This window comes from Protobothrops mucrosquamatus, unplaced genomic scaffold, assembly GCF_001527695.2.
Source record: "Protobothrops mucrosquamatus isolate PMUCROS unplaced genomic scaffold, P.Mucros_1.0 scaffold32, whole genome shotgun sequence".
Taxonomy (NCBI): Eukaryota; Metazoa; Chordata; class Lepidosauria; order Squamata; family Viperidae; genus Protobothrops; species Protobothrops mucrosquamatus.
Window position 1 is genome coordinate 360,286 of NW_015386416.1, and position 25,965 is coordinate 386,250.

The 25,965-nt window shown below is 39.0% G+C and overlaps 2 protein-coding genes across 2 annotated transcripts in view; one reads left to right on the forward strand and one right to left on the reverse strand.

Moving 5' to 3' along the window:
* The window catches only part of NME8 (NME/NM23 family member 8), a 51,568-nt gene extending 44,259 nt beyond the window's left edge, over positions 1-7,309 (forward strand). Inside the window, exons 12-14 of the mRNA XM_015811167.1 lie at positions 400-548; positions 1,746-1,890; positions 7,060-7,309. Of these exons, the coding sequence (XP_015666653.1) occupies positions 400-548; positions 1,746-1,890; positions 7,060-7,309 (544 nt within the window). The remainder of the gene's footprint in view (positions 1-399; positions 549-1,745; positions 1,891-7,059) is intronic.
* A 7,415-nt stretch (positions 7,310-14,724) lies between these two features.
* Positions 14,725-24,869, reverse strand: SFRP4 (secreted frizzled related protein 4). The gene is made up of 6 exons (XM_015811168.1): positions 24,416-24,869; positions 23,552-23,629; positions 23,381-23,446; positions 20,162-20,360; positions 16,322-16,385; positions 14,725-14,913 (listed from the first exon to the last, which is right to left on the reverse strand). The coding sequence occupies exons 1-6, from the start codon at positions 24,867-24,869 to the stop codon at positions 14,725-14,727; spliced, it is 1,050 nt and encodes a 349-aa protein (XP_015666654.1).
* Between the last annotated feature and the right edge of the window lie 1,096 nt (positions 24,870-25,965).

Sequence of the window (25,965 nt, forward strand, 5' to 3'; positions counted from 1 at the left end):
ACAAAGCCCCCACCCAAACAGAACACTCCTCCAGCCAATCAGAACACAGCCAACCCCCCATCCAATCAGAGCACAGCCAAGCTCCTTAACCAATCAGAACACCCCTCCACCCAATCAGAACACAGCCAAGCTCCCACCCAATCAGCTCAAACCCCACTGGCAGTTAAAAGGAAGAAACAGCTGCGATCACACACACTACTCCCAGAAGCACGAAGCTGAAGACACCAGCCTGAAGATGACGAATGTGACTTCGTCGAAACGTCGCCAAGACACTTCTAATTCTATGTGGGAGAAAACCCGAATAACTAAAGACCTACATACAAACACCCGCGAAAACCTCAGAAAACCTCAGAAAACAAATTCTTTGTCTTTTTTAATTTTCTGACTTCATTGTTCCAGTTTACGTGCTGAGTTTGCAGTCCATGATTCTCCAATCAATCAGCTGCATGGCAGCGCAAACATGAATGAAGCTACAAAGGAATTACAATTCTTCTTTCCTGTACAAAACACTATGGCTCTCATTAAACCCTCTGCTTTTGAAGAGAAAGGTAAGATTAATATTATGAGGTGTTCATATTTTTCTCTGTGCACTTAAATTAATTGCCTGTAAAATAAGTTATACCATTATAAAATTATTTCATCCCCATCTGCATATATCAACAAATCTCTTCCTCACACAGTAATGTACATAAACATATTCTCCTCACTCTACTTATCAGCAACAGTAAGAAAACGAAGACAACAGACAGAGGAAGAGGAGGCTAGAAGGAAAAATAAAATGGGAGAAAAGTGGGTGCCTAAAAAGCAAAGGGAAGAGGCAATTAGACAGATCAAAAAGACAAAAACAAAAGACACTGAAGCCTTGCTTAGGCATTATAGGTAGTCCTCGATTTATGACATGTCACACTGACCATTTCAAGTTGTGATGGACTTCCCCAAAGCTACCTCCAGCCAAGTTTTGAAATTCCAACAATTGCTCCTACCCCTGTGTTCATGTGATTGCATTTTGGGCACTTGGCAACCAACTCACAATTATATCCATTGCTGTGTCCCATAGTAAAAAACCATCCATTGAGTAAAATGTGTTTGCTTAACAATTGCAGTTTTCACTGAACAACAGTGGCATTCACTAAGTGACCCCAGCATTCACTTAACAATTACAGCAAAAAAGATCATAAAATTGTGTAAGGTCACATGGTGACCCCTTGACTGGGACAATTTATGGCTATATTTTCAGGCTCAGCTACAGTTTTAAGTCACAAACTAACTGTACAGGATTAACATTAACTAGGCAAGTAGCCACTCTCATGCAGAATGCTAACCACCAAGCAGAAGCATCTGCGGGGGAGTTCTTAAAACCTCAATATGGTAGCTTCATATTAAAGGTTCAGGGCTTCAATTACACCATTCTGATTGCCATCTTAAGTTTTTTACACACACAAACCCTCAATGGATGCTTCTGTTAACATATTTTCAGCACCCAAGTCTGTAGTACTGTAATGTTCATCTGCCAATTATTTTGTAACAGATTTTTTCCTTATTCATAAATGTAAAAGATCTCATTTCACACCATCATTTGGGAATAACACTTTCAGATAAACAGAGAAATTCTGCAAGTAGCAGAAAAATAAAGTTTCTTTTTGTCAGTTTTTACACATTTGAACATATTTCATAGTTCAATACTATACTATACAACGCTTTTAAGATTGAAATAATGAAATGTTGATGTCCCCCTCTTCTTTTAGATAAAATTATAAATGAAGTAAAAGATGCTGGATTTCTAATCTCAGAATTGAGAGAAGCACACATAAGTCCTGAAATAGCAGCACAATTTTATCAAGATCATGAAGATAAGCCATATTATAATCAACTAGTGGATTATATGTCAAAGTAAGTGCCAGTTTTTTTTTTAAAACAAACAAAAAACAAAAAAACAAAATTTGATGAAAGCACTGACTTTAAATTTGTCAAGACAATTTTTTTTTGCCAGTCTGGCATTAAGATATCAAAGAAACAGTTGATTTCTTTTGCATCATTTTAACAGAATAACAGAGTTGGAAGGACCTTGGAGATCTTCTAGTCCAAACCCCCTCTTCAAGCAGGAGACCCTATACCATTTCAGACAAATGGTTGTTCAAACTCTTCTTAAAACCTTCAGTGATAAAGCACCCACAATTTCTGAAGGCAAGCCATTCCCACTGATTAATTGTTCTGTTAGGAAATTTGTCCTTATTTCTAGGTTGCTTTTTTCCTTGATTAGTTTCCATCCATTGCTTCTTGTCCTGCCCTCAGGTGCTTTGGAGAACTCCCTCTTCTTTCTGGCAGCCTCTTAGATATTGAATGCTGCTATCATATCACCCCTAGTTCTTCTTTTCATTAAACATACCCAATTCTTGCAATTGTTCTTCGTATCTTAGTCTCCAGTACCTCCAATCATCTTTATTGCTCTTCACTGTCCTCTTTCTAAAGTTTCAACATCTTTTCGATTTCATGGTGACCAAAACTGGAGGCAATATTCCAAGTGTAGTGTTATCAAGGGATTATAAAGTGGTACTAACACTTTGCATGATCTTGATTTTATCCCTCTGTTAGTAGATGATCAAAAGGCTACTAGATTTTAAACAATCAGCACATTGAATTGATGAATTACGGTAAACTCTTGAACAAATGGAAAGTCTGTGATGAAGTCCTTCAAGGAAAACGTTGAAAATAAACCAATGCTTTGGTTTCAAAAGCACCTTTTAATCATCATAAGTTCTCTCTGCTATGTCATTTCCAGTGACATATGTTTCCTTAATCATATTACCCTTAATCATATTTAATCATGACTGAAAAAAATTACAATTTTTCCAGAGTAACAATCGAAACCAAAGCAGGAAAAATCAAACTCTGAATGCCAGATGTATATTTTTAAGTATTGGGCAACTACATACCTTGTCAAAAATTGCTGATCTCCCCCACATCTAATTATATCCATGCAGCTGATCTCCTGCCCCACAGAATATAGATAGCTAAGTAACTCAGAGTTCTCTGAGAGAAAAAAGCAATATTCTTCCTGTAGGCTGGCTACATTCACTAAGCCTGGCCACTGGCTTCTTCCCAGTATAGTATAAGAAAATGCCCATTCCCCTTGATTTCTTATTTGTTCAATAAGAACTGATAGAATTCTGATATGTTTTCACGTAGTTCTTTGACCCTTACTCCCAGTTTGTATTGATTCATGATTGTTTTTAACTCCAAAGTGCCATCCTGGTGAAGCCATGATACACCTAGTCTCTTTTCAGTCCTCTAGTAAAATAACACCATGGCAAATTCAGAATTAAAGTCCATCTCTTTTTTTTAACCATTTTTATTTACAAAATAGAACATGTTTTAGGCCAGTAGGTTCTACTAATTTTACTGCTATCCATACAGAAGCCTTCTTTCTCCTTCTATTTTTATTTTATTTACTTGATCGTCACCCATCTCAATAAGTAATTCTGGCAGTGTGCATCATAAAAACAATAAAAACTATAAATATATATTGCCATGGATGCTAGTATACAGTAATCTAGAAACAGGCTAGAAATATAATCCAGTCTTCATGATCTTATGAAAAGACAGCATCTTAGGGATTATCTTAATCTCTGAAGATTATTAATGTTCTTTATTATTGTTGTTAGTAATAGTATTATTATTATTTATTATTAATTAATTATGAAGACTACAAATATATTGTATACTTTTGAATGTTCTAGAGCAGTGATGGTGAACCTTTTAGAGACCGAGTGCCCAAAAACTGGTCCCGCCCCTGCTCTGCCCCCCATCCCCCACCCCACCTGCCCACAGGACCACTCACCGCCTCCAGGGCCCGCTGCAGATCGCCCAGGTAGCCCAGCAGCGCCATGGTGGTCATGCCCTCTGCCCGCGCCCTGCAGCATCAACTGTGCATGATGGAGTGTGAGGGCACAGTCTTGTCTACGCTGCCTGGCTGCCATGTCCTTGGCTGTGCTGCTCCATGTAGGCCACTCTCGAGGGTGACTCTCCTTCAGGGGGACTGCTGGAGAGGAGGGGGTCATGGGGGAGGCAAGGCTGGGCAACGGCACATGTGCCCACAGAGAGGGCTCCAAGTGCCACCTCTGGCACCTGTGCCATAGGTTCGCCACCACTGTTCTAGAGGGCAGAGGGCTATGGCAAAGAATGCATTTCTCCTAGCCTTGGCTGATAGGACTTGTAGCATGCTCAATTTGCCAGATCAAATTGGACAAGTAGAAAAACTAGGAAAAGATAGTTCTTAGGTAACACAACTCCAAGCCATGAAGGCTTTCGAAGGTGATAACCAGTGGTCTTGATTTGTACCTGAAGGTACACTAGCAGCCAGTGCAGCTCATGTAGCAGTGGTATAAAATATATCAAATATCTGACACCATTGACTACTACTCAGCCACATTCTGCACTATTTGAAGCTTCCAAATGCTCTTTGAGGGCAGCCCAATACAGAGCACAGTGCAATAATCCAAATGAGAAATCACAGGGGCATGAATGACTATAATCAGAGCCTCCTGATCCAGAAACTGGTGCAACTGGCACAAAACCCTAAGGTGTTTAAAGGCCTTCCTGATCACAGCTGCCACTTGTTTTTCTAGTGGAAGCTGTGTGTCCAAGAGGACTCCCAAAACCACTTGGAGCAGTGCCCCCGCCATCCAAGACCAGCAGCAGAAAAACTTTGTCATTGGGAGGCCCAAATACCCCAAAACATTCAGTTTTGCTTGGGTTGAGATGAAAGCCATTGCACCCATTGCATCCCCCTGTCCTCTCCAGGCACTGGGGCAAGACAGCCACAACATCACTCAGGTGGCCTGGGCTGAAGATATACAAATAGATTTCATCAACATGTTGATGATATCTCATCCCAAAACCGTTGGATCATCTCACTCAGTCATCTAGTGTAGATGTTAAATAGGAGAAGAGAGAGAATTAAGTCCTGGGGCATTCCACAGGTAGGGACCATGAACTCCATATCAACACCGACTGGAACCACGTCTGGAGGAAACTATTATGCAGGGGAAGGAGGAGAACAGTGTGACACAGTACTGCTCATCCCTAACTCCCAAAGCTAATCCAAGAGCATACCATGATTGGTGGCATCAAAGGCTACTGAGAGGTCAAGAAGTGCAAAGATGATTGCACTCCCCACTCTCACTTCCACTAGAAGTTATCAAAGAGGGAAATCAATGTCATCTCAGCTCCATAATCTGATCTGAACCCTGATTGAAAAGAGTCCAGAGGTTCACACTTCATTCAGGATCTTCTGCAGTTTCCATGTGACCACCTTTTCCACAACTTTCCCCCAAAAGGGGAAGTTGGAGACTGGATGAAAGCTCTCCAGACTTCGGTTGATCAATACCCCCTTCAGGAGAGGGCACGCCACCATCTCCTTGAAAATCTATGAAACCACTCCCCAATCACATGTCCCCTTCTGGGCATCCTTAATCAGCCAGGAGGGACACACAGATCAAACATGGCTGAACTAGCAGCTGCAAGAGCCCTGCCCACTTTCTCAGATGCAATTTGCAAACACATTCTACAAAAGCAGTGTTAAACCAAAAAAAGAAACAAGTGAAAAGGGAGCGAACAAAACAAGAATGCCTATTAATAAGCTTCTTTGATAACAATAATTTTTGTGTCCACCAAGTGAAGTCATTAATTTTTGGGTACTTCCAACAACTGTATTTGCAGGTGGACTGTCTTCACTCTCCTTTGATTCCATTTTGTCATCTTTTCAACAGTTGAGCAGATTAACTTCTGATTCAATTATAATGTAATATAAACAATAAAATTTTATGGAACTTGGGAAAGAGGTCATTTCTCCCTCAACGAAAACTCTTGTTTTATCCTGCCTCTCAGGGCCTGAGTTCAACTGCCAATCAGAATTCAGGCTTGACACTATTGCATCGCCTACTTAATTGCCCAGCAAAAGTAAACAAGCATGAAATTGGTGACATTTTCAGTAGGGGAAGGAGCCATATACAAACCATCAGGTGTCTGATTCTTTTTCTCTTTCTTGGGGAGGGGATATTTGTTTTTACAGAACTTGTGGCAGCTGGGTGGGACAATGTTTTTCATGTTTTATTCTCAGTACTGTTCAGTAAGTAACAATTATAGGCAATATAGAAATGTCTGATTTCAGCTCTATCCAGAAATTCACTTTTTAATTTTGTAGATACTTCTTTCCTAGAATCATGAAAACCAGAATCTGGTTGATAAGTCTTAGGTGCTTCTGCCCTGTAGGATATTCTTCTACTTTATAGCAAATACCAAGTTCTAGTATCATGAAAGTTTTGTAAGATGATCAAAAGCTCTGGATATTTTTGACAGTATTCTCTGATTTCTGTCATGTCTTTGGCATCTCTGTAGATCCCAGCACCAACATTTTGTCAGCTGTAGCAGTCCACATTACTTGCTTGCCTTCAAATAGTTTTGGTGCAGAGATTTCCAAATCCAATTGCCCAACTGGAATTTTTGTTATGTGACAAAAAGAGAACATTACTGAAGATAAATTGTATTAACTTTAATTGCATGATGTGATGTGATGTGAGCAGTTTTGGTTTTGCTCTGGCCACAATAACTTTTTGAAGAATGCTATCCAACATTCTCTTTTGAAGAACAGAAACAGGGAACTTCTTTTATCTATGGAGCATCTTCATATAATTGAATGTTCAGAGGGAAGGAAAGTCAGCAAAAATGGCACTTCTATTTCTAGCACATGATATGACATGATATAATAGGTTTTTATATACGTGGAGAACAGGCAGACTGACATACAGCAAAGCACAAATGCAAGCAGAGATGGACTATTAAAGAAGTCATATACTGTTACATAATGTATGTTTCTTAAGCCTTGACTTCTGTAACATCAACCTCTGACAATGTGAAATAGTCAAATAGACAGTGTATCCCAAATGGACTTGATTTCTTTATCTCATGCAGCATGCAGCATTAGTTATGTCAACTTAATGTTTTCATTGCAAAATCAGATTGTGAGCATCTCATAAATTGTTGGTTGTATTGCTTTTCTAGAGGCCCATCAATGGTCATGGTTCTAACTAAAGAAAATGCTGTGGAGGAATGGCGACAATTAATGGGACCAACAGATCCAATGAAAGCAAAAGAAACACATCCTAATTCAGTACGTGCTAAATTTGCAACTGATATTATGCACAATGCTGTTCATGGGTCCTCAAATGAGGAACATGCTAAAAAAAGCATTACCTTTATCTTTGGAGATATTGATTTAGAGAGCCTAAAGTACAAATACATTTATATGTAAATTTCAGAGATGACCTGTTATCAACAATATATGATCTGTACAAATTAATAAATTTACATATATCTTTATTAAATATCATGTTACTAATTAAAAATTCATAGGATCCCTTCAAATTAAGACTACTTCCTCCATTAAGAGTGTAATTTTAACTTATAATATCATCAATTTCATATAGAATATAAATAGGTGGCAGCATATTAATACCTGTAATAATATTATTAATAATTGGCACTAAATCCCAATACAAGAAAGGCAATCACAAATATTCAAACTGCTCTTGAAGAACTGGGAAGTAGAAGAGCTGATGATGTGAAAGAGCCTCAAATCAGGATATGGAATCAATGGATTCTAGTCACTTGGCCTATTGGTTAGAACAGAGAGGGACAGATGAGAAAAAAGAACGTGAGGTGGAGTTTTATAGACCATTTAGCCCTTATTGACTATTTCATCCTTACAAAATTGGAAGTAGTTTTTTTTTCATTATTTACTTATTTATTTATTTGATTTGTGTGCTGCCCATCTTTCCTAGAAGTGACTCTGGACAACCTACAAAAGCCAGTAAAGCATTAGAACAATAATGAAGAAGCTAAAATTCTCTGGGGTTTTAGAATTCAGACAGACAGGCATCTGCCACATAATATCCCAGACTTAATAACTGTCGATAAAAAAGACAAAAAAATCTAGATAGTGGATATGGCAGTACCTGGAGACAACCTGGAGATAGATAACAAATACAAAGGTCTACAAATAGAAATAGAACAACTATGACAAAAAAAACCCCAAAGGTAGTAGTGGATCTCTTACTCAATGTCAGCACCAATTGGGACTGGCCTTGTAGAAAAAAGCCAAACCAGTGCAAGAATGAGCCACCCAGCTCCAAAATTACAATTGGCTAAAAGGATATAATGGTACTGATGGTACTGAAGGCTGCTGGGAGAGCAAGGATGGTTGCATTACCTCCATTCCCTCTCTTACCAGATATCATGTGTGATCAATGTGATCAATGTCACTTCCATACCATAACTGAGCCTGAATCTTGACTGGAAGAGGTCAACATAATCTGTTTCATCCAGGACCAAGCAACCACCTTTTCTACCAACTTCCCTCTTGGAGGCTTTTTCAGACAGGAAGGAGAGGGATCTAATAGGTAGGTGGTTGCATTGACAGCATCGAGGATCCTGTCCACTTCATCAAGTCCAACAGAATCAAACTTTTCCCAGATAACTGGGCAAGACCTTTTCCAGGCATCTCACCTAGCTTTCACAAGGGCTTTTCTATGTTCTTTTTTTAATATAAATATTTTATTAATTGTCTAGTTTTACAGTCAAATGCTTAATAAATAATGTGTTGTCTGGGTCCATTAGTAATTCAGTGGTATATATTAACTTCTTCAGTCTAGATCCAATATTACACTGTCACATGTTTCCTCTCTTCTTCTAGTAGTACCTGTTTTCCCACACTAGGCAAATACAATTCTTATTGTTATTAATAAATATACAATTGAATATGTACATTTTTCCCATAATATCATTAATGTCAGTTTAGATAACTTTTCTAACCAAAACATATCTTAATTGCATTTGCACCAGTATCCTATTTTTGCTTTTTTTTTTTAATTTTAATTTCCCATCAGTGTTCAAAATGTCTCCATTGTTTATAATTTCAAAGTAAGTTATATTTGGGTAACCAAAAGCTTCCCTTATTCAAACTTCTTAGAATTTTCCTGTTTCCCTTCTCATACCAAAATCTAATATTCTAATTACAAATCTTATCTTTCTAGTTATGATAATACTTCTATTTCTATCAATTATTTATTCTCCACCATATTCAAACATCTAGTTAATAATATAATATCCCATCTGATGGATCAAAATCTCTATTTTCTTCAGTCTTACTATAGCTTTCTTCCTTTGCCAACTAACTTTCCAAGTTAATGCATTTGAATCATCAAGTATTTTTTCCTCTGTTTTTGTTTATATTGTTTGAACTAAGAAAGACCATTTGATTAAAGTATTTTTGGAAAAATGAATCCATTGATATTCATTAAACAGCTCCCTCCTTCTCAAATTCTCCACAGTTCTCCTAACAGCTCTATCTTCTATTCAATCAGTTCTTCTTCCTTTTCCTCAAATGTGTTCTGAATTCTTGTTTGGTAAGATGTCTTTTCCATTTTCGATATTATCACTCCGTCTTCTAGTTCTTCAGTTGTCTGAATCTGTTGGTTAGTTCCTTCCTTTAGGTCCTCCATCTTTGGAACTGCTTCCTCTAGTTTTCCTTCTATTTTCTGGGTGACTAGTTCCTTCTTTGTAGTCATTTTCTGGGTTTGTAGATTTAATTAGAAAATTGTTCTTTTATCTGCGTTATTTCTAGTCTCATCACAAGCTAAAGCAATAGTCTCTTGTATTGATTTTAACATAGAGAGAATTTCTTTCAGATCTTCATCCATATTTTCTTAGTGATATTTCTTGGGGACAGATATTAGAGATGGTTTTTTATCATTTAAAGCTGAGCATGGGCCATCCATTTCATTTTTTATAGGTGGTCTTTATAATAAAAATTGTTCATCAATCAAAGATTTGTAATCCAAAATATTCCATCATTTCAAACAATAATGTGTGTTTCTCCTGCAGGGAAATAGTTCCACAACGCAGCTCTGAAAGTCAGTTAATATTTATACTCATAATTCAGGCAGGCCAGTTTCAAAATAGTTCATTGTCTCTGCCACACCGATAAGCAGCCCAAAAAGCATAACAAATTGTAGTGCCATAATTCACCACTAGATGTCATTAGCGCAGTTTTCCAGCTTTTAAAATCCAAACTTATATTACAAGCTTTTCAAATCTTTTTTTTAAATAAAAGTTTCAAAAGCACTTTTAGTCCCCAAATTTTAATATAAGTATATTAATTCCAAATTAATCTTGTAATTTTCTCTGTTTCCCCCAGGTAATTAATTAGTTCACCACTTTTCTTTTCCTGAGGGAATGGGGTGGAAATTCCCCTTCCCTCTCTCATCGGGGAGGGTGCTTTGGGCAATTTTTCCCAGGAAAAAGTCTTAGAGTCATAAAGAGAGGATAGGGTCTCACCCAGTTTCATCCATGTTGCTGAAAAGTTGCTTGTTGGTGCTTATTTTCTTCCATTGTCAGCAGCTTCTGACTGGCTACACGAATGTAGCCAGTCTTTCCCCTGCTGGTTTGGAGGGCTTCCTCAGATCAAACAGAAGGGCCACCACCCTCCCGCAATCAACAAGGGTCCCCTCCTTAATTGTCACCTCTACAGGGTGACTTTTGATCCTTTCCAGGGTCCCCAGTGGGGCAAAATCAAAAGTGAAAGACGGAGCCCTGTCTTCCTGCACCTGTCTCACCGCAATGTCAAACTGTGCTTTTCTATGTTCTTAAAGATATTTTTTGTAGCAGTAGTTCTATTCATCCTCTGTTAAAGATGTCTGGATATTTGATATGAATTTTTTTTTCAAGGCCTGCAATGGTGGAGAAGAACAGACCACAAAAAATTGATGTTAATCTGTTTGAATGGAGATTTTCTGTTCAGCCAAGAAGTTGTCTTGGATAAGTCTACTTTTCCTCAAGATTAAACTAATTTCCAAGAGATGATGTGATGAACTAATTCCAGACTAGTTCCCTGCAATATATTAATATGTAAAAGTAGGGTGCTTTGTCTGACATGATTTATGATGGACATTCTCTCTCTTACCAGTCAGGATCAGAATCTTAAAAAGACAAAATATATGCATGGATCTGTCTTGGCTGATGACAGCCAGCTAGGTTTATGAAAACCAATAGAGAACCTTTAGTTTTCATTAACCTAGGACAGTGATGGCGAACCTTTTAGAGACTGAGTGCCCAAAAACTGGTCCCGCCCCTGCTCCACCCCCTGCCCTGCCCCTGCTCTGCCCCCCATCTCCCACCCCGCCTGCCCACAGGACCACTTACCGCCTCCAGGGCCCGCCGCAGATCGCCCAGGCAGCCCAGCAGCGCTATGGTGGCTACACCCTCTGTCCGCACCCTGCAGCATCAACTGTGCATGATGGGGTGTGAGGGCAGAGTCTTGTCTACACTGCCTGGCTGCCATGTCCTTGGCTGCGCTGCTCCATGTAGGCCACCCTCGAGGGCGACTCTCCTTCAGGGGGGCTGCCGGAGAAGAGGGGGTCGTGGGGGGAGGCAAGGCTGGGGCAACAGCATGTGTGCCCACAGAGAGGGCTTAGAGTGCTGCCTCTGGCACCCATGCCATAGGTTCGCCACCACTGACCTAGGAGCTAGAACAGAGAATGCCTGGCCTAAAAGCAGTTATTATTGGAGGAGCTGTATTTCCAGAGCTTCATGCAGAGCAGTTAAGTCAACTGAAGCACATGAAATCAAGATGTATCTTATCCAGAGGGATAACATATTTTAGAACTTGAGGCAGAATGCCATGAAAGGTTCTTCTTAGCCCTACCAGTAGAAAGCCTGTGCTGCTTTTTTTTTTTGGTGGTGGTCATAGTGCTCTCCCAAATCTGCTACATGAAATAACCTCACTGCCCAACAGAATTACTAATCAATTCTCTTTTCTTAATGATTTTCAACCTATGCTTTTCTGAGATATTTTGGAAGACTTCTTCTAAGATAAATACATTGAACACATGGTCTGTGCTGGTCTTATATCATAAATTGGACATACCTTGCAATGTGTATAAAGTTTACTTGTGTGGTGCTTGAAAAAAAAGACATATACATCCAAAATGACTAAAAAGGACATATCTACACAAATGTATATTTCAGTGTGCTGTATTCTCTTTAAGAGTGTATTTCTGTATATATAATAGTGATCATTCGTGTGTGAATATGAATACATACACACAAAACACACACACACACAGAGAGAGAGAGAGAGAGAGAGAGAGAGAGAGAGAGAGAGAGAGAGAGAGAGAGAACTATAAAGAAAGTTTCATTTTCCCTCAAGCTAAAATTGTTTAATTTGCTATGCAAACATTTAAAATCTGAAAATAAATAAAAATATGATTATAAAATTGAGCTATGTGGTGGCATGTCAATCAAGGTTGCTTATGTGTGAAACAATAGTCTGAATTCTATGATGGCAATCATGTGGTTTCCTCTAATTTTAAGCACATGATTTCATTTTAGAAATAAACTATCAGAAATAGCAGTGCTCTAATCATTGGAGAACTTTACACAAACCATTAACTTATTAGAAAGAAATACAGTATAGTAACATTTATTAAAACAGAAATAAACTGTTTAGATGATTATCTTACTTTTCCCCAACTAGATTCAACAGACTTTCAACAAAGTATATTACAATGCTTAAGAAACATATGTCACTGCATGAACTCAGGTCTCATCTCAGATATTTAGCATGGAAGAAAAAGGTTTGGGCATATAGAGCAGAGCAAGGTGACATAATACTTGCTGCTTTAATTACTATTAACATTATTTGCTTCCTTTCCCCAGAGCAGTTTAAACATTAATTTTTCTTTAAAGCAGAAAGAGGATGCCATATTTTCATTTCCTTCTTTTTGAGCAAACAGAAAATGGTAACTAAAAGGAGAAGTCAACACTTAACAGCCTGTGAGTGTGGTGCATTCCCCACTTCCAGGCAATTAATATCACACATAACAGAACAACATCAAGAATTGTCAAATCAACAAAGATGAAAGCTAGGTTTATCTTATCAGTAAAAAAGACACATTGTGGCAGTTGTTTATAGTCTTTATGCATTATTTATAGATAAATGTGTTCAATAACAGACAACAAACAAACAAAATACCTGCCCTAAATGTATTCTGCCATTGCACAAGATTGAAGGTGATTTTGACAATCACCTTCAACTCTAAACTTAATTCTAATGCATATTTATGCACAGCTAAACGATTTATTCATTATTGTCCAGGATTTTCAATGAGGGAAAGTTCATTTCTGAACTTGCCAGCACTCCAGTTATGGATTCCTAGTTGTTATTCTTCTATGAAGCACGTGTATTACAATCTCAACAAAAACTCAGATATATGCAAGTGAGCCACTTTGAATTTCACCTTAATGTAGTACCAGAAAAATATACTAAATATGTGGCTATGGGAAGCAAAGGTCCTTCACATATGCCATTCTTCAATTAATATTAATCTGATTGTGTGATTCTTAGCAATTAAATCATAATTCTTCAATAGGCAGAGTTGCATTCAAATATATTACCCCAAATAAGCTTGAAGGGAATTAGTATCAGCTTCAGGTATAGTACAATGGGTATTCAAAAGCATCCTATATTGTAGATATTACTGCATGCTTTTTTGCACTGTATTTAATTGCCCTAATCCAATTTAATTTAGGAGATGGGAATTTGGGAGATGAAAATATTTCCTCCATTTTTAAAGTTTCATCTTGTTCACTTGAAAAATCCATTCCATATACAAAACAGAATATGCTTGCTAAAAAAAGTGCTTCCCAGTAAAATCAATGGGATATGCCAAACATGGAAGAGAATACATATCTACATCTTATTATTGTGAGACCTGTAGAAGAGGGTAAATTAAAAATAAATTTAATATTATATTTCACTTTTGCTAAATTTGTTTCCCATTTTTATAAAATACATTGAGACATAGTTGTGAATTTGCCTCTATATTTTTAGTTAGCAAAGTTTTTGTTTTAATACTCATTTTTAATAAATCTACATGTGACAAGTAAGTTCAAGTTTTCAGTTTGGTAGTAGTAGATTTTTGAATGAATGGCTTTTTATAAATGTGAAAGTATAACAATATACAATATAACATTGAATACTTATAAACAAAAACAGTTGAAGTAAAAAAAATAGAGCATGCTTTATAAAAACAAGCCCCCTTACATTACTTTGCCTTATTCCTTTGTAAGTGTATTTAGGATAGCAGCCTTATATACTTTTGCCTCAGAAATCTGCATATAATTCAATGACCCAGTGATATTGCTTATGCATGTTTGACAATAAAGCCACTGTATTGTATTTTTCTTGTGCAATGAAGATAGGATGAAGCACAAGAGCAGTACATGGCATCTCATTCCTACACTCAGTGAATTTCTTCAAGATACTAGGCAAAGACTCTTTTTTTGCTAGCATTATGATAAAATACTAGATAAATGCCAGAACAACATACTGCTCTTCTGCTATGGCAGCTATGTAAAACTATTCTTAGTACTGGAAGCACATTGGCATACTAAATTCAGAGAGCTACTAAGAGCCTTGTTGATCAACTATGACTTGCAATGCTAAATGTAGGCTGCAACATCAACTCTCTCAGTTATGTGCTTTTATTTATTTTACAAATAAACTACTGCAAATAATTTGCAACATGAAATGTTTAGGTTATGGAGTTCAACAAATCATGTGCTTCAGACCAGCTTGTTGGCTTTGCTCCAAGACAAAAAAGGTGGGACTCATATTTTTTTAGAATTAATTTCTTTCTGGTGATTTCTGAGCTTATTGGTCTTCTTGGAACTGGTGAGCACAGAACTGCTTTTCTTTAAGTTTTGTTTTGGTGTCCCAACATGACCAGCATTTCTGGAATTCAGGTTTCTGTTAGAGGCTGCTTGTAGTTTCTGTTCTTGAAGTCTCTGTTCCCATCGCTAGGAAACATAATGTAAAATAATGTTAGCATTCAGAAAACTTTGGATGCACTGGAAGCCATTCCTTCATCTAATCGTGGATATTCACTATCAATGAAGCACTGAGAATAGTCCTATTACTTATTAGAAAAAAAAGTAAATGCATTTAATTTCAAACTATAAAACAAAATAATTTGCACTTTCCTATCCTTACAGAAATGTCTAACTTAGCAGCACTTGGCAGTTGATGCTTTGTAAAATCGTGCTTCCATAAGAATAGATGGTCTCCTTGTGCACTTCTGGAACCCAGTTCTTGTAGTTGGTTGGACAAAAAGGAAAGCAGACAGTAGAGCCAATCCTATCAGACAGGAAGGCAGGACAATGGCACATATGTGAAGGATGATTTACAAGGCATCTTGATGCATTTTTTCCCTATAGCACGGTGTCAAACTCGCTGCGTCATGTGATGTGTTGTGACGTAATGCGACTTTTTTTGCATTGCTGGGGCTGGGGTGGGTGCGCCGTCCACATAATGCAACCGGCCTGTGAACCGGCAGTTTGACACCCCTGTGCTATAGAGATACATCATCAGGCTCTCAGTCAGAGAACAATTTGTTCTACATTCAAGTGTTCTAACCTGTGTTATAAAAACCCTGCCATACAAATGTATTCTAGTGCACTATATGTTATTCTTTCACTTATTCAGTTTTTCTTTTAAAATAATATTTTATATCAGTGGTTAAACCTAGCGAACACTTTTATATATTTTAAATATTCCATTTGTTCTTTCAATTCATGAAAATCTTAGTCTATGGGCTGGGGTAGGGGTGACATTATGACTTAGGGCTAAAACACTGTTAAATAGTTCTTTCCAAAAACATATTGCTCAGTGGGGGTAAAAATGGCTTTTTAAAATTTTATTTTTCTGCTAATATATATGCAAAGTGGTTTTGAAGAAAAATTCCAGAAATATAAATAGTTAAATACAAAAGGGAAAAAAAATTCCCCAGAACACTTGGAAAAAGAATTGGATCAGCCTGCTAAGGAAGTGGTTATTACAATACCTCACCCTAAAATCCTGTGGTGCAGAACGATAAACTTCAGTATTATGTTCATAACAATAATAGCTGATTTGTATACTAACAGGACTTATGCAAATATGCTCCTAGTATGGTTTCTTGTAGACATGCGCTTAACTAACTAAGCATAACAATAACAGTATCCAGTGTTGAAAATGCTGATGCATCATTCCAGAATTCTATCTATATTTCTAATTATATAACATCACATATGAATGAATTTTTAAAAAATTCTATGAGAATTTGTATTTCTCTATTCTTGCTCACTTTGATCCTGGGATATAGGCTAGCATACTTCTTGCTATTATGCATCCCATCCATTCTATATGCTTACAAGAATATGTTCTTACCTGAAACCTTTTGCTTAATGGAACCTTCCACTTTTCCACTGAGCACTCATCAAGAAGCATCAATCTAAAATAATTGCATAACTAAGAAGATCAGAATAGAAATATATATAAACTTCATCCCATTTTAGACATCAGATTTATTACCAGCAGTTTAGATAGCTTTAAAATGTACAGGTAGTCCTCGACTTAAGATCTCAATTAAACCAAGAATTTATGTTGCTAAGTGAGACATTTGTTAAATGAGTTTTGCCCCATTTTACAACTTTCTTGCCACAGATGTTAAGTGAAATCACTGCTTGTTAAGTTAGTAACATGGTTATTAAATAAATCTGGCTTCCCCATTGACTTCCTTGTCAAAAGGTCACAAAAGGTGATCATATGACCCCAGGACACTGCAGCCATCATAAATATGGGTCAGTTGCCACAAGTCTGAATTTTGATCACATAATCACGGGGATGCTACAATGGTCGTAAGTGTGAAAAATGGTCATAAGCATTTTTTTCAGTGTCGTTGTAACTTTGAATAGTCACTAAATAAACTGTTGAAAGTCAAGAACTACCTGGCCAACTTCATAGGGGATCAGTTACCATTGGCTGGCTGCTTATATTTCCTTACATATGAATAGTATCCTATAGATTAATGTGTTTAATACTAGTTGTTATGGAACAGAAGAAAGAAAATGTTTCTGCACCAAACGTGTAAGATTCCTGTATTTCGGGGTCCCCAATCTCTGGACTGTGGCCTACTACCAAGCCATGGCCTATTTACAACTGGGCCAGGCAAATGCCTGGGCTGCACATGCACACGTACACGCGTACACACACGCACACGCAGTTCAATTTGGCTGAGTGGCGAGCTGGCCATATGCATATGTGCACAAAGCTCAACTTGTGCAAGTTGAGCTGCATGCACATGTGTGTGTACACTGTCCTGCCGCTCACCCAAGTTGAGCTGCAGCCCGGTTCCCCTCTCCTTGTCCCCCCCACCGGGCCACCAAGCTGCAAAGATTGGGGACTGCTGCTGTATTTGGTTATCACATACATAACCCAGAAAACTGGGATAAATGGTTTTTTAACCTGATTTATCAGGACTCTTTGTCTATTCTTATTTTGTATGACTTTTGATTTCAATGCCAAAGGAGTGAATGGCAGGCAAAAAAGAAGTGCTTTGATGGTTTATGGCTAGAAGAATTAAAGAACTGTCCCTTTCTTTTCTTAATCCTTTAACACTAATGTTAATAGCAGAAAGCATTAATCATGCCACCTTTTGAGTAATGTAGTTTCTGTCCTTGTAATGGGAAATGAGAGAGCTTTAGAACCTGGAGATCCAAGGTCTCAATTGATATGTGCAAGGTCCACGTATGTTTTGCTTTTAGTGCCAGATAATCAGCAGTGAGTTAAAAAAATGGCAAGAGTTTTCATCAATGTAACAATAAAAGACCTTCAGAGCATCACTTTCACTGCCCTTGGGCTACTTTCTCTACAGTGAAGAGAAGTGAGAAATCTATAATTTTTTAAGGTTTGGTTATTGTCACTGGGACTTACTCTTTAAATTTCTCTTTAGCAAAGTTTTCATTAGTAAATATAGTTTGGTGAAATAAAAAGAATATTTATATACTGCATTGTGCAAAACAATTTACAAAAAGTACTTCTGGGATCATGAAAGCAATTATCAATAAAAACACCAATTATATGCAGTTTTATATTGTATTAAACATTTTAATAATATGGAATATATATAGTATATAGACCAATAATATATAGAATTATTTAAAATGCATTAGTTTGCTTCTACTTCAAGGTGTTGGTCATCATCTTCAAAGCGCTCCATGGCATCGGACCTGGATATCTCCGAGACCGCCTTCTGCCGCAGATTACCTCCCATCGGCCGGTACACTCCCACAGAGTGGGTCTCCTCAGGGTGCCGTCAGCCAGACAGTGCCGGCTGGCGACCTCCAGGGGGAGGGCCTTCTCGGTGGGAGCTCCCACCCTCTGGAACGAACTACCCCCAGAGATCCGGGTGATCCCGGATCTCCCCTCCTTCCGCCGCGCCCTTAAGACATGGCTCTTCCAACAAGCGGGATTGGCCTAGGGGAATTTTTAGTGGGGTTTTAAGAGTAATTTTAATTGACATAGGCCACAGCAAATATTTCATTTTAATAAGGTTTTAAATTGGGTATTTTTATCTTTGTATCTGTTTTACAAGGCTGTCAGCCGCCCTGAGTCCGTAAGGAGAAGGGCGGGATAAAAATTAAATAAATAAATAAATAAATAAATAAATAAATAAATAAATAAATAAATAAATAAATAAATAAATAAAAAAAATACTGGAAATTGATTTCAGAAATCATTTAGAGTGAATTGATTAGTTTATCAGGCACCTAATGGGATCCAAAAAATTGAGGCTGGATTAGATTCTAGTTCAAAGTTATAAAATAGTATAAAACAGTATTATTTGGAGATTGTTTCTTTTGATCCAGTAGATATTTGGAATCAGTTTTGATACAAATCTCCCCAAAGCAGTGAAAGCTCAAGGTTTTTATAACATATTTCATCATCACTGTTTTGCCTTGAGCAAATTCTTTCTTTTAGTTCTAAGTTGCTGGGCTGTCACACAATCCTAAAAGAGTTGCTGCAGCCTTGTTTATTTAGCAAAGTGAAACACAGGCCATAAACTATCAAGGAATGTTTTTAATCTTTCTCAACCTATTGTACCCAGTTCCCAGTTAGGAAACATAGTTGGAGAATGCCATTTTGGGAAAGACCAATGGGCTTGCATATTCTATTCAGTTGACTCGTGATTGGATAACTCAACCTTAATCTACATGTGAATCTGGGTAATATGCTGATTTGCTTGTGCAGTTATTGAAAACATTTTTTAAAAGGTTTCTATCTTACAACACAAGCAACAGGCAACCTAAGCCCTGCCCCAATGGCTCTGGTTCAACTTAAGGTTTCCACATCCTTTAATCCAAGACCAAGACCCACAATGTAATCACAAAAGGAGAAATTGTGATAGAAACAAGAATGTGGTATTTTCTTCAGCACTTTTCCAAGTAAGTGACCGTTACTTTTGACATTTTTAAAAGCCACTGTAACTCAACCTCTGTTTATATATGGCTGAGTTCAATGGGAAACTCAATGTTTTGTTTTTACTGTCTTTTTCAAATCTTTTGACAAAACACATAAAATTAAAACCTCAAAGACCTTTGGAAATATCACTGGCAAGTTTGTTTCATGTAATGTAGAACTCTTTCTAATCCATTTCCATTCCTGACCTTAATTTTGAAAACATTCACCCTTTTGTATTGATAAAATATCTCAAGATTAACCAATATTGTGCTTATTACTTTACAATCCCTCACCCATTTCCCCTCCCACTTCTTTCAGAATCAAAACTCAGAAGTTTAACCTTTTCTTAATTTTTCAAAATACATCTTTTTATTGTTTCTTACCTTCATCTTTTTTAAAGCAGTAATGCACTCACACCTACGGATGTGGTATTTGGATCATAATGCCTCATGCTAGAGACTGCTGCTCAGGGCTTATGATAAGGCATTATTACCAATGCAGCCTTATAAACTGATTCAAAATGATCTGCTGAACATTACAGCTGAAAAAAGTTTTGAATCTAGGTCTCAACAAGTCCACCTCTGTAGTTTCTACAATATGTAGGTTTTCTGGTGCATATATGTCTGGTGCATATATGCAAAGTTATGTGCATTCATTTTGCTGAAAATCTCAAACAAGTAATGAATACAGTTTGCTGTACACCATCAGTATAAAATAGTTGTGCTATAAATCTTAATATGGCTTCCTTGTTGTTTTATCATCACTTACCTGGTGTGCCATTCATAGCACATAATGAGTACAACTTGATTTGGCAGAAGAGGTGGACATTGGCAAGAAGAATTAGTATATAGAGGAATTAGAGCACGAGGAACTGGAGTCAAAGATTTCAAAACATTTTTCACATCAACCATTGTGGTTATTTCATTGCAATTTCTTCTCTCCACACTCTTTATTTTAGCATGAATAACTGCAAGAAGCAAAATAATGGAAAATAAGTACAGAGAAACATACTGAAACCTGCATCTGAGAAATATATACAAAGGTTCTCTACCCAATACATTTACCAGAGTGATTGTTCTGCTGAACTCTGGTGCTTTTGTGAGCCCATCAGGATGCCCTCTTTTTTCTACTATATTCAAGCAGGCAGGCAGGCAGGCAGGCAGGAAGACAGGCAAGCAGGCAGGCAGGCAGGCAGGCAGGCAGGCAGGCAGGCAGGCAGGCAGGCAGGAAAAACCATTAAAATACTGTACATCTCCTCTATAACTAATCTTTATGTATAATGTGAAACTGTTACTTAGTTCAACAAAGGATAAGCATTTTTGAAAACAAATGAGATTTCCAGAACTCACATGCAGGAGTTGTTTTTCTAGTCATAAAAAAGTATAACATGTAATATGTTTGAGCAAAGACTCCAACTGAAAGTTGTTATAAATAGCACAAACATTTCCTTGGACCTACTAATATTTAAAAGATAAGCATATGAATTTGTTTCTTTACTAACACTTCCCTATAAGCCAAACTATTAACCAGACAATTGTTTGTACTAGCAAAAATTGGGAATTTTTAAAAGCAGTTTGAGGACCAAATGCAAGACAATGGCGATCAGCTTTAAAAATACTTTAACATTTTTACTCTGGAATATGCATCCCAACTGATGCTGTGGCAACTGTTGATGCCACTGCTTAAGACACAGGAAAGTGATCATTTGCAAAAGAGGGCTTTCTCAGAAATGACTACAGCTTGTGGAATGACCTCAGTTGGGAAATGCATCAAGCCTACACTTTTGGCTCTTTGAGAAGAACAACTGACATAAAATTAACTATCTGCTTGTTAAATCAGGTATCTTTCTTCATGGAGAGGGGAGAGTGATTGAAATTGACACATAGAAGGAATATGGGAAATAAGCAACAACTCCAGTTCAGCCTCCCTCCTTGTTTCCTTGACACAGTGATAAGGAAAACTAGAGGCTTTACATTAAAGATAACTAGATAATCTGTGACTTGTTGGGTCATTTCCCCCGCCCCCCCAGACTTACCAAAACAGATCAACAGAATTATCATGGGAGTGCAAAAAAAGCAGTGGGAATGGGATTGACTTCTGACTTCCTACCAGCTTTCCCACTGGCTTTCCTTGTAGGAATCATTCAGGGAGCATTGGAAATGATAATAATAATAATAGTAAAGTTGGAAGGGACCTTGAAGGTCATCTAGTCCAACCCCCTGCTCAGGCAGGAAACCCTATACCATTTCGGACAAATGGCTGTCCAGTCTCTTCTTAAAAACTTCCAGTGTTGGAGCATTCACCGCTTCTGGAGGCAGGTTGTTCCACTGGTTAATTGTTCTCACTGTCAGGAAGTTTCTCCTTAGTTCTAGATTGCTTCTCTCCTTGATTAGTTTCCACCCGTTGCTTCTTGTCCTGCCTCCAGGCGCTTTGGAGAATAGCTTGACTCCCTCTTCTTTATGGCAACCCCTGAGATATTGGAACACTGCTATCATGTCCCCCCTCGTCCTTCTCTTCATTAAACTAGACATATCCAATTCCAGCAGCCGTTCCTTATATGCTTTAGCCTCCAGTCCCCTAATCATCTTTGTTGCTCTTCTCTGTACTCTTTCTAGAGTCTCAACATCTTTTTTACATCGTGGTGACCAAAACTGGATGCAGTATTCCAAGTGTGGCCTTACCAAGGCATTGAAAAGTGGTATTAACACTTCACGTGATCTTGATTCTATCCCTCTGTTAATGCAGCCTAGCACTGTGTTGGCTTTTTTGGCAGCTGCAGCACACTGCTGGCTCATATTTAGGTGATTGTCCACTAGGACTCCGAGGTCCCTCTCACAGTTACTACTATTGAGCAAGGTGCCACCTATGCTGGTGCCACCTATGCAAGGTGCCACCTATGCACCTTGATAATCACATGACCATGGCTGAACTGAAGCAGCTACAACTTTGCAGAATTTCAATCCCATGGCAGCTTATGAATCCCAGATTTTGGACACATTCTGTATGTTAGTCCATTTAATGCACACCAATTTAAAAATGGTTCTCCTAATGATGATGATGCAGTTTCACCCAATTGAAGATTATAAACAATCAGATAGAAGTGTTTTGGAAGGATATAGAAATATTTCATAGAATAGTATAGAAGCACAGAGGGTCAACACCACCTTTACTTTTTTAAATAAATTGGTAGATCTCTGCTTTGATATATCTTACTGTAAGCTTATTGGTATCAAACAGGTGGGGGGGGGAGAAAGGTGGCAGGCATGTAAAGAACCCAAGATACATGTTGGAGAGAAATGGTTGCAAAGTGGGCTGGTTAGTGATCAGTAGAAAATAAATGTATCTCTTTTCTATCTTCTTCTGGACACTTCTGGACTCAGGAGCAGCAGGTCAACTGACCTTAGCTCTGAAATAATGCATAACAAGACATTGTAGATGTTACATACCTGGAAGCAGCAAAGGAGAATGTCAGCTTAAAGGGAGAAAATACTACTATAACTGATGGTTCCTCTCAAAGAAGTGTGAAATCCTTCCTTCCTTCTCTCTCTCCCTCCCTCACTTGTGCTATGAAATTCAGATGATGGTATATTTTTCCTCATTTCCAACCACATTATTATATTTTTCCATCTAAAAATGAATTATTTAAAAACTTGTCTTCCCTCTCAAAAACATTTTGCTCAAAGATGGACTATCTTAAATATATAAAAGATAAAAGAAATTACAAATTTAAGGAAAACCAAAACAAAATAAAAAATAAGGCAGCACAATTTTATTTTCTTGTGTGTGGGGGGGGGAGTTTGTTTTGTTTTGTTTTGTTTTTTACTTTCAGATTCTCTGGATGGATAATTAACGGGTCCGATTTTATCTAGCTGAAAATCCCAGCACTTCCCCCTTAGAAGGGGGGGGGAGTTAGTAAATCTTGCTCGTTTTGCCTGTCTGTAACCATGACCACCACCACCATCACCACCAGTTGCGGGTTTTTCTTACCGTAGGTGTAGTTTTTGTTCAGATAAATCGTCAGCGTGGGTTTCACCTTCTTGCATTTGCAGCGGTCTAGACGTTTTTTAGAAGCAGAGAATGTGAGAGAGAGAAAAGAAAGAGGTGAATTCCCAGCAGAAGTGAGCCCCATCGAAGTAAGAAGACAGAAAGGGCACTTACTAGGCATTTTGCACTCTGGGAGCAGCGGCTTCTCGTGGAGCATCACATCCTCCGAAAAATCAATCCACTTCACCTTCTCTTAACGAGAAAACAGGCACCCCAAAGGGGCAATGAAAGGTTGAAAGGCAAAGAAGACACAGAAGGGAACAGGGAAAGCTTTCCTCTCATCTCTCAAGAGACTTACAGCATCCGCACATCTCCAAAGCCCATTCTCTTGCGTTCACACCTACACAGACTTACCTACTTACCTACACAAGGTGCACTGACCTGCAAGAAAGCTAGCAAGCTGGCCAGCCCCGCTCTTGCCACTTTCATAACAGGCCGGCTCCGAAGAGAGTCGTGTTTTCTCTTCCATCGGCCCGGATGAAAGGGAACCTGAAATCCGACCTGGCCTGCGACGACCATCTAGGAAAGTCAGCCGAGCGGCAGTGGGGAAGGGATTGGGGGAGGGGAGGGGAAGTTCCCTCTCGGCTTGGTCGAAGTTTCCTCCGACCAAAGAGGCCTGGACCCAGGGCGAAATCGTGAGGTGGATCCTGAAGCTGTCTGAAAAGGCTGCAGCCCACAATTAGCGGCGAGGAGCACTTGGGTTTCCCTCGAATATCTCAAGGGCTGGCTGACCCGGGGCCCGACCGCCCCTTCGGAACGAGCACTTCTGAAAGCTGGTCGAAGCGGCGTGGGCACAAAGCCCTTGAGGCACCTCTCTCTGGTAGAAAGTCCTCCCCCCGAATCCCGAAACTCTCCCTTCTCCTGACCAACCCCTATCCCACCCACAGCAGCGCCATTCCCTTGCTTTATCCTCTTGGGAAGCTGGATTATAGGGTTGGCCTGGGACCGCTTGGACTTTAACTTGCCCCTTCGCCTCACCTGCGGGGAGATCCGTAACGATGGCCTCTGGGGCTATGCATACGCCCCGATCATAGACAGGTAACTCCTCGCAGGACAAGCCTTCGGGCCAGCTGTGGTTGTATCTCTTCATGAGGGGCTCGCAGCCATCGCGGGCTCGCTGGCACAGAGACTTGCAGGGCTTGATGGGGTCGTGGAGAAACTCCACGGTGCAAATGGGGGCGAACATAGCGCATAGGAAGAAGCTAAGCACCGGGCTGCAGCCGAAGTCTACCAGCTCCTGATACTGCTCGATGGCGAGGACTGCGTTCTCCTGGGTGCTGTGGTGCAAGTGATTCGGCATCCGCGTCATGTTCCAGGGCATATGTCGACACATCTGGATGCGCACCGGCTCGCAGGGGGACCCAGGCAGCAGAGCCGTAACCGCCCGGCAAAGCCACGGCGAGAGCCAGGCCAGGAGGACTAGCAGGACCATCCTCCGGACGGAGCGGACGCCGCCTCACCGCTTGCTTCCACCTTCGTGCTACGCAGTGGACACCCCGGCGGGAGAGAGAACCGCGAGGGAAGTGCCTGCTCTCCTTCAGAGGGTGTGAAGCTGGGTCGTCGAGGCTTAGTCAAGAGGCAACCATAGACAGTCGAGGGGCTGGGGACCCTATTTATAACCGATTGTGCCAATGACGTGCGAATTGGCTTCTGTTTTCCGGCCCGGTCATTTCTAGAAGGGAGGGGGGAATCTTTTGTGCGGACCGAGCTTCTTCCGAGGCAAGCACTAACTGTACCTCATTTCCACCGAAGTGCCATCCTCGACGCTCTCTAGCTCTCAGGGTTGTTGTTTTTTTTAACCCAGGAAGGAATATGACCCAGGCAATGAATTATCCAAGTTCATTGAGAAGCAGTGGGATTGTGTAGAAGAAGAGGGGGAGGGAGGTGGGGGTGAGTTGGAGGCCCGAGTTTTTTCAAATGCTACACCTGCAGAATACTGTAGGGTTTTTTGGGGGGATAGGAAAAGCCAGGAGCATTTGACAAGCCTTCCCTTATCCAAAGAAGAAAGATTATTTTCAACACAAATGAGTAAATTCCTCATCTGGGGTTTGAGAAGAAAATAGTCAGGCAACTTTAACAAATATTTGTTCCACTTTTGAAACTAAGCCTTCTTCATTAAACCTATTAAAATAAAATCCTAGAGAGTAGTTTAAAAATCCAGCATAGAAACAACTCCCTTTCCCACTCCAATACTTTAACAAATTCTTGATTGTACTAATTTCAATAAATATACCCAGAAAATGTGGAGCCTTCTTTAACGATCAGTTATATGCCCTCCCTTGTTATATTATTCCACTTATTTGTAAAACAAGTTTGTTGTAGTACCAGCTCTTAGCACTTGCATAAGTTCTAATAACAATTTTACATTTTCTGCTGCTCAATCTAATACTCTACTGTCTTTCATTCTGAATTTTTAATACGTAAGCATAATAATATCACAATAACTGGCCAGAGATAGCATAATTAATTTGTGGCATTACACTTTTCCTATAATTCTGGATGACTTTGTGTTTCATATAAAGATAAAA

Bases quoted from the DNA above. Each gene is read 5' to 3' on its own strand.
- SFRP4 (XM_015811168.1), bottom strand. From the start codon at position 24,869: ATGGTCCTGCTAGTCCTCCTGGCCTGGCTCTCGCCGTGGCTTTGCCGG. The intron at 23,630-24,415 runs GTGAGGCGAAGG...TTTCTCGTTAAG, and splicing joins CGTTACGGATCTCCCCGCAG to AGAAGGTGAAGTGGATTGAT. The intron at 20,361-23,380 runs GTAAGAAAAACC...TGCTTCTTGCAG, and splicing joins GAACAAAAACTACACCTACG to TTATTCATGCTAAAATAAAG.